Below are 12,566 nucleotides of genomic sequence, written 5' to 3' on the forward strand. Positions count from 1 at the left end.
ACACTCTCATTTACATCTTTGCAAAAACAACACAAACTGTTGTCAATTTTTTTCATTTTGACCAATTCCTTTTTTGTGTAAATAATACCTTGTAGAAATCTATATTGAAAGTCTATAAGCTTTGTATCTTGCAATCCCTTTCTATATACTGTAAATATATTTTCCAATCAAAGTCAGATAGTAAACCATTCTCATCACATATATCCCTAATATTCATAGTCCCTTTCTCTGCCCACTTCTTTATAAAATATTTAGAGTTTTTGAGGTTGTGATTGAACCATAGTGGTTGGGATAAAATTTGATTAATGTTTTTTGGATCAACATAATGTTGTTTGTGAAATAGTTTCAGAGTTGAGTGTTCGTTTATTTTAACACCCCTTAAAACGTGTGTAAATCTGCCGGCCAGATGATACGTAGATTTCAAACGTTCATATGGCCGCCGGATGAAACGTATATTTTCTAACGTTAGTAAATTTGGGTAATACAGTCATTTTGTGTGAAACAAATGACCCATACATATTTCTCACTTAATGAAAGCCAGCCACCCGGAGCAATGAAGACTGGTCACTTTGGACGACTATGTGAGGCGTGTGACTGAGTCCATTGTTACGTGTGTACCCGTGAAGATCAGGGTTGGAATTGATCTTCAGTAACCCATGCTTGTCGTAAGAGGCGAATAACGGGATTGGGTGGTCAGGCGTAGATCGATACTCATGCTTTTGATCAATGGATTGTATGTTCCAGACTCGATTATTTACAGACCGCCAACATATACCTGCAATATTGCGGCGTTAAACAACAACCAACCAACCAATGTTACGTGTGTATTGGGAAAGTGATACTGTATTGTCCTGCATCTGTCGTATTTTGACGTGGTACTAAAAACGGTAAATTGAAGTAAGGATATAATTATGTGAGTGAGTGAGTTTAGTTTACGCCGCACTCAGCAATATTCCAGCTATATGGCGGCGGTCTGTAAATAATCGACTCTGGACCAGACCGTCCAGTGATCAACAGCATGAGCATCGATCTGCGCAATTGGGAACCGATGACATGTGTCAACCAAGCCAGCGAGCCTGACCACCTCATCCCGTTAGTCGTCTACAGTGGATTACTGTAGATCAATTCTAACCCGGATCTTCACGGGTCTATATAATTGTGTAAATCTAAAGGCAAGTGGTAGTCCGCGTTTTCTTCAAAGTTAACTTTACAGGTAAATCCAATGTTCAACTGAACGATTATCGTAGAGGGGAGCTGTTTTTCGTATCAACAGCATAACTCCTAATTTATTCAGTATTATAGTGTACCAGTACATTGCTGACCTAAAATTACATATTTGGCTTTAATTTCAAAGGCAACAACTTCATAGGAGGCAAGGTTTGTTTTTGGTGCTAGAGCTTTTATTTCGTACTTCTATTTATACACTGCAAAGAAAGGACTGATGTCTACAATTTTCACAGAAACTATTGCCTACTTATGTAAGCATGCAGGGATAAAAGGGACTGTGAATGGTGCTATCTGCTTCCGCTTTTTTGTCTTCTTCTTCTTCATCTCCGTTTCCACTCCTCTTCTTCTTCTCTTCGTCTTCTTCTCCTGTTTTCTTGGTTACATGGTGATGAGGCATAAGTGAACACTACTTGACTAAGTATTAATCAGAATTTTCAAAATGGATAATGAATTGCACATGAAGCATTTGTTTTTTATTATTGTGCAAAGGTTTATATTCTGGGTGAATAGCAATCCACATGTGAATATTTTTGCTTAGTACGAGTACTTTGAGCAGTTCCAATGGGTTTCACTAAACGCAATTTTTATTGGTAACGCTAACAGTAGATATGACGCATGATAGTTACATGTCCTTCGCCAGGTGTACGTTACTATAAATCTGAAAGATAAGCGTCTGAAGACCAATCCCATGTCTGAAAGCATGACACGAGACGCTGATAAGATATACATCGACGAAAGTAAGACTTCACTGAGAACTTCTGTATGTTTCCTATAATAAGTGCCCTTGCCTCAGTAGACAGGACTTTCACTGACCTTAAAGATAAGTGCATAAGTGTCATCGACCTCTGTCACAAAGGTCAAGATTAGATGAAACAGGGTAGAGGTTAAAGCATACATGCTGTTGCGTACAAGCGGACGTCGACGGGCGTGTGATACGCAATAGCGCGATCGAAACAAAATACTGACACTCTTCCGTGAATCAGACTCCAACGTCCGAGTTCATCTGTATCAGCACAAAATCCACAGAAAGCCATAATCAGCAATGGACCCAGACTTTTAACCGCTTGACTGACTGACTGAGTTTGGTTTTACGCCGCTTTTAGCAATATTCTAGCAACATCACGGCGGGGGACATCAGAAATGGGCTTCACACATTGTGCCCATGTGGGGATTCGAACCCTGGTCTTCGGCTTGACGAGCCAACGCTTTAACCATTAGGCTACCCCACCGCCCCTTTAACCGCTTGAACACGTCTGGGACATAATAGGGTGGTCGTGTGCATCAACAAGCTGTTGACCTCGGTAGTGCGCTTCATGAGGAGTGGGACAGACTCCTCCATATTTCCACTAGGAAATTCATACCCAGTTTATTTCGTCACATAAATGAATGTTTGAGAAATCGTGTGCGTATTGCGTACTATATTCTGTCTTTTAAATCTTATCCATATCGTCCTTCTGTCGGTGGTTATGATACCTACGACCCGTGAAGATCCGGGGTAGAATAGGTCTTCAGCAACCCATTCTTGTCATAAAAGGCGACTATGCTTGTCGTAAAAGGCGACTTACGGGATCGGATGGTCAGGCTCGCTGACTTGGTTGACACATGTCATCGGTTCCCAATTGCGCAGATCGATGCTGATGCTTTTGATCACTCGATTGTCTGGTCCAAACTCGATTATTTACAGACCGCCGCCATATAGTTGGAATATTGCTGAGTGCGGCGTAAAACTAAATTCACTCACTATGATACCTACTGCCATACGTCATAAACTTCTTCCTAATTTGTTAAATTCTGAAATTTTGAAGTATTTGCGATTACCCCCATACGTTTTTTAAGAGTATTTCGATATAACATGATAAATCACTCTACTAGACTCGATTGTTTACAGACCGCCGTTCAGATTTCTCACCACCATGTTGTGTTGAATGGAATGTCGTATCCTATTTGCGTAAGTCGACGCTCATGATATCAATCACTGGAGTGACCATCCTGCATCATTTAACGCCCACATTCTTATAACTGGAATATTCCTGAGAGCGTGGTAAGCATCATACTAACAGAAACGAAACACTTGATCCTCGATCCCATTGACTACACCTGCTGTCTATTACCCTAATGAACACATACCTAGCAAATTTGGTGGTTGCACGCAAAAAGTTTCACAGCCGCTGACACAGAGGGCGTTGGTTATGGTTCGTTGTTCTGTTCTAATGTTTCAGCTATTTTTATGTGTAACTGATAATGCGACAAGCATACGCCGAAGTAGACTGTAGATCGTGATCGAGCCATGTCTTCTATGCATTCGGCCATTTACATCTTACGCCTACAGGTGGACAATGGACACGACACAGCTTAGACATGTTTGTGTTTGCCAAAAGAAAAAATAACATTATACTGTTGCTAATGTGTTTATTTACCAACAGGAGGACCGGTTTGTTGCGCGGCGAAGATCTGGGAAAAGAAAAAAATGATTGAAATTAATAGCTTGTGTTCAAATTGCGCTTACAAATACAGAATACCTGACTTTGCATGTTGAAGGAGCAGAAAAATAACGTGTCATGGGTGGAAATGATTAGATACCTGTCTTTTGGTATGGTGCGTGCGTGCGTGCGTGCGTGTGTGTGTGCGTATGATTCAGTCTTTATGTATTTCTCGTGATTAACGTTTCTATAAGATGACGTCACGAAACGCTGTAACTTCATTTAGGGCGTTATAGTACGTTATCGAACTATTAGCGGCGGTGAGTTAGCCTAATAGTTAAAGCACCCGCTCGTCACGCTGAAGACCCAGGTTCGATTCTCCACACGGGTACAGCGTGTCAAACCCATTCCTGGTGTCCCCCGCTGTTATATTGCTCGATTATTGCTAAAAGCGGTGTGAAACCATACTTTTCTCTACTCGTTGCACAGGGTCCGAACAAATTATATTTTTTTCAATCTTGTGTTACGAAATTGTTGGTACAAAGACTGACTTCAAAATTGTAAATATGGACTTGTCTAGCTTAAACACAATGAATTGTTTCGTTTGTCACTACTGTTTTAAAAAGGTAAAAATGCCTCCTTGTTCGGAGCGCAGTGATGACCTACCTTCGTGTACTCGGTGACGAATTCCGCTCGGCTGACCTCGCCATCACCTGAAAAGATGATGACATGGGTTTGTTTGGGTTTTATGTTTGTAAACCTGATTCTGTGGGGACGGTAGGGTAACTTAAATGAATGGGTTGATGAAGCCTCTCTCTATCTCGAATGTCGCATCTCATGACAAGCATGGGTTGAAGAAAACCTGTTCACCGCGAGGCTACGTGTTCATCATAGTCAAGGTCAAGGTTCATTACCGTTGGTGTCCAACACGGGGATGACGTTGTTTAATTCAGCCCCCTGGAGGTCATCGTCGTGGTCGGTGTCGAAAGGCTGGAAAACCTTTTCAGCAAAGGCTTTCGTCACATTATTAGTACTCATGTACTCGGCCAATTCCATCCTGCCATCCTCTGAAATTCAAAGACATATTTTAATTAATGATAGTCAATAGCGAAAACATTATAACTATCTGAAGCTATGCTGTGAGTGTTATGCAATTTAGTTCATACATACACCCGTTATTAAAATTCACTATCCTTTTTTCACAATGGTGGCTTGTCGTTTTCTTATGTCAGTGATTTCGACTTGGTATCGTATCTGTTGCCCGTTAGTTTAAGTCTGCAAAGAATCTCTGAACGAAACCTACGGTTGAGATCATAATCGGCAAAAATCTTCCTAAACTCTGACACATCCAGAATGTCATTTCCATCGGCATCGATGCTGTCGAAGGCTTCCTTGAGACCTGTCGCCAAATTCGGTGCATATCTAAAAGAAATTAAACAGTAAACAGCTTATAGTCCGTTTGACTCAAAAGCGGACCGATAAATTGCAATCTAACTCGAAAACTAATAAACATAAAATACTCAATGAAACGCTGATCATAATCGAAACAGCATGAGCATCAATCTGCGCAATTGGGAATCGATGACATGTGTCAACCAAGTCAGCGAGCCTGACCATCCGATCCCTTTAGTCACCTCTTACGACAAGCATGGGTTTCTGAAGATCAATTCTAACCCGGACCTTCACAGGTACATCAAGGCATAGCATGGTATGATAAGGCTTCTGCTTAGGGTATATCGTAGAAATGTCCTATCGGCGTACCATTCTAAGTATAGGAGAATGTCCAAAAACTCTCCATTAGTTGCGCACGTGAAGCAGGTTCGAGGCCGTAGAACCTGCTCCACGTGCGCAACTAATCGAGTGTTTGAGGACATTCTCCTACTTAAAACAAAGTACCGTCCAATATGAGCTCTGAGCAAAATCTTACAGGTCGCAGTCGTGCGTTAATATTGGAGGTTATGATAGTCAACGCAGTTACATGAGCAATGGCCCGCCTCCGTGGTGTAGTGGTTAGAGCGTCCGCCCAGAGAGGAAGGCCGCGTGTTCGATCCCCGACTGCGTCATACCAAAAGACGTTAAAATATGGTACTTGTTGGTCCCTGCCTGGCGCTCGGCACTAATGGATACAACAAGGACTGGTCGGCTCGGGGTCAGTATAATGTGTCTGAGTGGGGTATTCATGTTTCACTGCGGCATGGTATCTCAGTGAGCTAGCACTATAAAACCAGCTTCAGTCTGGGCTAGTACAAGCAGCTGCACATACCCACACACACGCATGCACGTCGTCATATGAGCGAAATATTCTCAAGCACGACGTTAAACCTCACATGAGCAATGAATATAAATCATTATGTGCATATACTAAAATGCCGAGATATGATATATTTTTTTTAAACAATATTTTCTTTGATTTCGTCTGTATATCAGTTGTACTGTACTGACATCTTAGCGATGTCGCCCTAGCATCACTACTTCACTACTGTTCCCGGTAGCTGTTTCAATCCGCTGAAACGGTGCACTAATATTGGAGGGTTATCGGTATAAAAGCCTGTATCGAGTCAGAGTTATTTTTAGCCAGTCAATTATTGGAGGAAAAGTGGGGAATTTATGCCACTGGAATCAGAACCTACATCGAGCTGTTTGCCAAATGCTGTTTCTAAACTTGAATCTGAAAAGAAAGAAGAATTTCGTTTTGGCACCCCCCTTTCAGAAACCTAGATGTCCCACTCCAACATCAAGATATTGTACCTCTTGCGTCAAACGAAATGGCTCTTAACAAGATTTTGATATTGTTCTTAACGGAAGTCAAAAATCGAAAAGGGGAACAGTATCGGGGGAATACTTTGTATGAAATAATCACAGCTCTCCAATATCCCCTCAGAAAAAAACCGTATTGATATAAACTTTATTGATTCACCATACTTGAAAGATATGAGGGAAGTCTTAGATGCGAAAATGAAAATCCTGGCTCGTCAGGGTATTGGGATTGAGCGTCGGCAGGCAAGCATCATCACGGAGGCACAGGAGGATGAGTTGTGAAGAAGAGGACTATTGGGGGAAGACACCCCTCAGCAGTTACTGGACACTCTACTGTATCTCATAGGGATGAACTTCGCACTCCGGGCTGGAGACGAGCACAGGTTTTTGCGCTGTGGGGTGAACTCACAACTTACATTGATATTCCCCAAAGATTCAGGACCCAACCAACTCAGATATACAGAAGATGTGTCCAAAACAAAAAGAAGAGGGCTTACACGCAGAAAAGTCGACAGGAAAGTAGTCACGATATCAAGCAATGACGAAAACCCGAAACGATGCCTTGTAATGCTATACCAAAAGTATTTGTCACTAAGCTAATTATGCATTTCTTTCTTCTCATCTTTTAATGGGTATGCAAATTCATATGATCACTTTGTTTGGGCATGCAGTTGCAACTTTTGGACTTGTTAAACGAAACTTAAAGATAATCTCCGAGTGTTTCACAGGTATTGATACGGTTTATTCATGCTCTGTTCAAAACCGCTTAAAATCTCAAATATATATTTGTGAAATGACCACCAATTTATGATTTGTTGTATTTTCAGACCACCAAATGGTAAGTGCAGTGCCTTCTACCTGAGACCGCTACGGTACCCTGTCGACAACGTGTGGTACGCTGACGCCCCTGTTGGTATTCACCCGTTATGATCCACCATAAGTCGTCTCTGTAAAACCGCTTGGTTCCCCGGATACTACACAGACCACTCACTCAGAGCCACCACAGCTACCAGGCTATATGACAAGGACGTTGACGAGCAACTAATGTCGGAAAAGACCGACCACAAATCGGTTGCAATCAGAAGTTATTAAGAGGTAATTATTGGTAAATATTCAATACATCTACGAATTCAATTACGGTAATAAATATGACGCAAGGAACAATACAGTATATTACGATTAGCGAAGCCTACGTGTATACTCTCTGTATCACAGGAAATTTCTAACGAATAATAAAAACTCCAATATTTTCATTAAAGGGAAGCTTAAATATGCATGTGTGTACGTACTAATACTTCCAAAATGCTATCAATAGTCGTACAAAAGTGCCTTAATTTGATTTACCATTCTTAACCTCAACAATTTTGTAACTAAAAAGTATTGAGTTTAAGACAGTTTTTCTCTTTGCACTACCCTTTTCCTAATGAACAAAATTAATATCATTGTCACTTTGACATACATGTTTTCATTCATTTTCTTTACTAGAGGACATCGACAGAATTGGCCGCTACAGTGGATTCTATTGTTCAGCGGAAACGAGGCAACACTATTGCCACCAAGTCAACTGCCATTGCCACTGCCATTGCCACTACCGCCAACTCCAGTGACACGGCCCCCTGCACCCACGATGTGACCAGAAAATCGGATGCAGACACCAAGCCAATAACGCAAACACGCGATTTTACAATGAAACTGGGTGACGGAACGACCTTTTCCGTAAAATTTTGAATTTTCATTAAAGATCTGTGACTTTGTTTGTTTTCTTTTCTGCGAAATAAGGATAATTACGTTAAGGTTACACAAACTTAGAGGGGCGATTTTATCGATAAAACATTTGATAATTAATTTTGCTGAATATGAAGCAACATTTCACAACGTTCCTTTTCAAACACAAAATGTAACATTTAGACATAAAGTTGTTCTTGCATAAATTTGTGTAACCTTAACCTGCAACTGAAATTGAACCTGCTTACGTAAGTTATGTAAGGGTCATGAAATCGTGCGATAATAATGGATAGTAAATTATTATCACTTTGGAGTCTCAACTATGGGAGAAATGCAATAAATTATTGTTTTATTGGAGGGGGTTTTGAACTATTGGTGATCTCCAAATGTATGTAATGTTTACATAACTTTGTTTTAAATGATACTACAGCCAACTGCGAAGTAACGAAGATGGATATCACGAGTATTTGCCAACATAGTTCAAATGACAAACTGGTGTTGAGCGTTAATGTTAACAGAGTGAGTGAGTAAGGTTTTACGCCGCTTTTAGCAATATTCCAGCAACATCACGGCACTGGGACACCAGAAATGGGCTTCACACATTGTACCTATGTGGGGAATCGAACCCTTGTCTTCGACGTGACAAGCGAACGCTTTAACCACTAGGCTACCCCACCGCCCCTAATGCTAAAAGAAATAGCAAATATATTTATGACGTACAACGAACTGGTGGTGTATCTTTGGAGTTCGATATATCCGGAGTTACTTTGCTCAGAATTGTTAGTCTTGATAGTCGACCATAAACGTTGATCCTCTATTCCATTAAGTTTGTTTTCTTAAGAAATAAGAACAAGTGCAAGCTCTACACACAATGTCTCTACATGTTTTGTGATCGACAAATTGTTATAGAAATTACCGGAGGCTTTTGTTCTTGAAATATTCGACTGAATGAGTTTAATCCAGGAACGTCAAACATACGTTTCGCCGCAACTGAAATGTGCTTTGCTTTTGTATATCTAATTAATGTCTGGCTATCGATATAGATCATAGAGATCGATAATCGTTTAATGAATATCGATCGATTATCGATAAATATCGAAGAAGTATTTTTGAACAAAAACGACTGAAATTTTAAATAAATAGGGCTGGCTATCGATATAGATCATAGAGATCCATAATTGTTTAATGAATATCGATCGATTATCGATAAATATCGGCGGTAAGCCTTGGATTACCAACATAAACGCCGTCCTCAACCTACTTTAGGAGCAGTCTATGAACATAGACTTAACTTTGTGTATTTTCTGTGTAAACTTAAACATTATTTCATCACAATAATTCATTTACGATATTTTCGATTACACAGTTTCCTTATCGCTAATCGTCAATAATAATTCCCATCGACGATATTTCCAATTATCGATTTTTAGCCAGTTCTAGTCTTCTCACACAACAGGAACTTACGTTGGGGCGGTAGCGCTTAGAGCACCGTAAGCGAAAGTCAGCACAAGAAGGCAAATCATCCTGGAAATCAAAGAAATGGAAAGAAAACAAAACGAATGTTTCTTCGAAACACAATTAAACGCATCTAAAGAAAAGATGACCTTTTTCAAAAGTTTGATATTTTTGGAATAACAAATACCTGTAAACACGTTTTGTTAGTTGGAACAGTATTTCAATGACGTAATGGATCGTCAGTTTGCCGTTTGAGGAAGGTTAACAACTATCGTAAATCTCCCTATATGTTGCAGACAAACATTGAGTGAGTGAAAATAGTTTTACTCTGCACTCAGCAATATTCCAGCTATATGGCGGCGGTCTGTAAATAATCAAGTCTGGACCAGACAATTCAGTGATCAACAGCATGAGCATCGATCTACGCAACTTGGATACGATGTCATGTGTCAACCAAGTCAGCGAGCCTGACCACCCGATCCTGTTAGTCGTTTCTTACGACAAGTATGGGTCTGTGAAGATTGATTCTAACGCGGATCTTTAAAGGTGACAATCCTTGAAACATAATGGGAGAAATTCAAGAATTCCAACCTACGATCATTGAATTCTGGCACGCTAAAGGGAAATAACTTCGCATGACGCATTGGCCGCTCTTTCCCTCGTATATATACAGTATATGAAAAGCTGCTTACAGAACGCAAGCGCTGACGTAAGTTTGTATGTTTATCATCCAAAACTGTGTTCCACAGGATATATAGCTCATGTGAGATCTAACGATATCTCCTGGGAGATATCGTTTTTACAGTAGATTTTGTACAATACCCTGACAAAGCTATGACGTCTTGAACTTGCTGACGCCACAATGCTATGACATCGCTGTACTGCAAGTCTAATGGTCGTACCGTGTTCAGAGATGTACATGTTTCATTTAAAACTACAGAAGAGTGAATTTTGATGATAAATAGAATCTCCCCCCTCGTGTCTTCTGATATCAAATATATCAACACTCGTTGATAAAAGTAAAAATATCCTCGGCAAGCCTCAGATAAAAAAAACTCGTGGTGATATAGTTCATACCAAAAGACACTCGGGTGAGATTTTCTATATGTTGATGTTAACACATCGATGTAATTTGGTATTTGGAAAAATCGAGGTATCCGTTTAGCTATAATTAAATATTATCCATTTTGTTACAAGTAATCTACTTAACAGGTTACATCACGAAAGCTCCATATCCACTCAATATAGTCAAAAGAACATTATGCCATATTACGATTGGGATCATGTACTAAATGTGCAATGTTAAAATTATTGTTATCATTCTGCAGATGAATGGCAGGACTATTTTGACAAAATGCCAAGTGCCCGAACAATAAACAACATAAAATCATACCGAGAGACAATGGTAACCTTTGTATTTTTAGAAATTGAAAACACTGTTAAACATTAAAACACCTGTGACCGTTTCTCTGGATATGAGCATGCTGTCAATATGACTTACCCGAGTAACGTGCAACAGAACTGCAGCAAGAACAACGAAATGCAGGTGCTCTTATTGACCTATCCTAAAGACGAACCTGCCATGTGACCATGATAAGATGAACCAAGCTTAGAAAAGACAAGCTGGCATCTCCCATAAGTAAACTTTGCACAAGTGATCCTTATCGGAGTATCTGAAGAATATATTACAACATATATACAGGTATTTACCTCGAGACTTGTGCAAATATTATCGCTGTATTGGTATAGTGATAAATATGGATCTTAATTTAATAATTATATAATGGTTGAAATGCTTGACATGCTTTCTTCTCTGTGTCTGAAGAAATGTTATCAATTCCAATAACTTGCCAGCAATGTAAAGTCTTAGTATAAAGTCTTGAAATACAATTACGACGTTTCTATCCGGTGAGACAGATTACATCATTCCAACGCCTCCGCTGTGTGTCATCATTCTGGCAGAGAGGCTTTACATCATACTACAGATGTTGGGATACGTCCCCACAAGTCAGCTAGTCTGCAACTGTGTGTCATGTGGCAGGGAGGCTTTAACTCGTAGTACAGATGTTGGGATACGTCCCCACAAGTCAGCTAGTCTGCAACTGTGTGTCATGTTGACAGAGAGGCTTTAACTCGTAGTACAGATGTTGGGATACATCCCCACAAGTCAGCTAGTCTGCAACTGGGTGTCATGTGGCAGAGAGGCTTTAACTCGTAGTACAGATGTTGGGATACGTCCCCACAAGTCAGCTAGTCTACAACTGTGTGTCATGTGGCAGGGAGGCTTTAACTCGTAGTACAGATGTTGGGATACATCCCCACAAGTCAGCTAGTCTGCAACTGTGTGTCATGTGGCAGAGAGGCTTTAACTCGTAGTACAGATGTTGGGATACGTCCCCGCAAGTCAGCTAGTCTGCATCTGTGTGTCATGTGGCAGAGAGGCTTTAACTCGTAGTACAGATGTTGGGATACGTCCCCACAAGTCAGCTAGTCTGCAACTGTGTGTCATGTTGGCAGTGAGACTTTAACTCGTAGTATAGATGTTGGGATACGTCCCCACAAGTCAGCTAGTCTGCAAATGTGTGTCATGTTGGCAGAGAGGCTTTAGTTGGTACTACAGGTGTTGGGGTATGAACCCACAAGGCCAACCCGTTTTGCTACAGCAAACATTTTAGTGATATCAACTGCATTGACGTGTTTATTTTTGCCGCACTAAAGTTGCTCGCTTACAACAAATCGGATTCCGTGCAGATATCACAGAAAATGTTGTTCACTATGAAAATAGTGTCAGCATTAGATAGGAAGTTAGTGACAAAATATATCTTTCTTTGGTAAAGTGAAAACACTTTTGGGATTTTGCAAACCTGCGTTTGCAACTTGCGTTACCGGTTTGAAGTCGATCTCACCTGTTTAGATTTCTCACCACCATGTTGTGCTGGTGGACAAGAATGGAATGTCTTCGTATCCAACTTGCGTAAGTCG

At 40.4% G+C, this 12,566-nt stretch overlaps 1 protein-coding gene across 1 annotated transcript; it reads right to left on the reverse strand.

The window, feature by feature from the left end:
* Window positions 1–3,622: 3,622 nt before the first annotated feature.
* Window positions 3,623–11,226, reverse strand: LOC124278814 (insoluble matrix shell protein 5-like). The gene is made up of 6 exons (XM_046714585.1): window positions 11,086–11,226; window positions 9,594–9,653; window positions 4,951–5,069; window positions 4,562–4,714; window positions 4,314–4,360; window positions 3,623–3,678 (listed from the first exon to the last, which is right to left on the reverse strand). The coding sequence occupies exons 2-6, from the start codon at window positions 9,650–9,652 to the stop codon at window positions 3,637–3,639; spliced, it is 420 nt and encodes a 139-aa protein (XP_046570541.1). The 5' UTR covers window position 9,653; window positions 11,086–11,226; the 3' UTR covers window positions 3,623–3,636.
* Between the last annotated feature and the right edge of the window lie 1,340 nt (window positions 11,227–12,566).

This window comes from Haliotis rubra, unplaced genomic scaffold (genome assembly GCF_003918875.1).
Source record: "Haliotis rubra isolate DU_JTF1 unplaced genomic scaffold, ASM391887v1 Scf242, whole genome shotgun sequence".
In the NCBI taxonomy this organism is placed as follows: Eukaryota; Metazoa; Mollusca; class Gastropoda; order Lepetellida; family Haliotidae; genus Haliotis; species Haliotis rubra.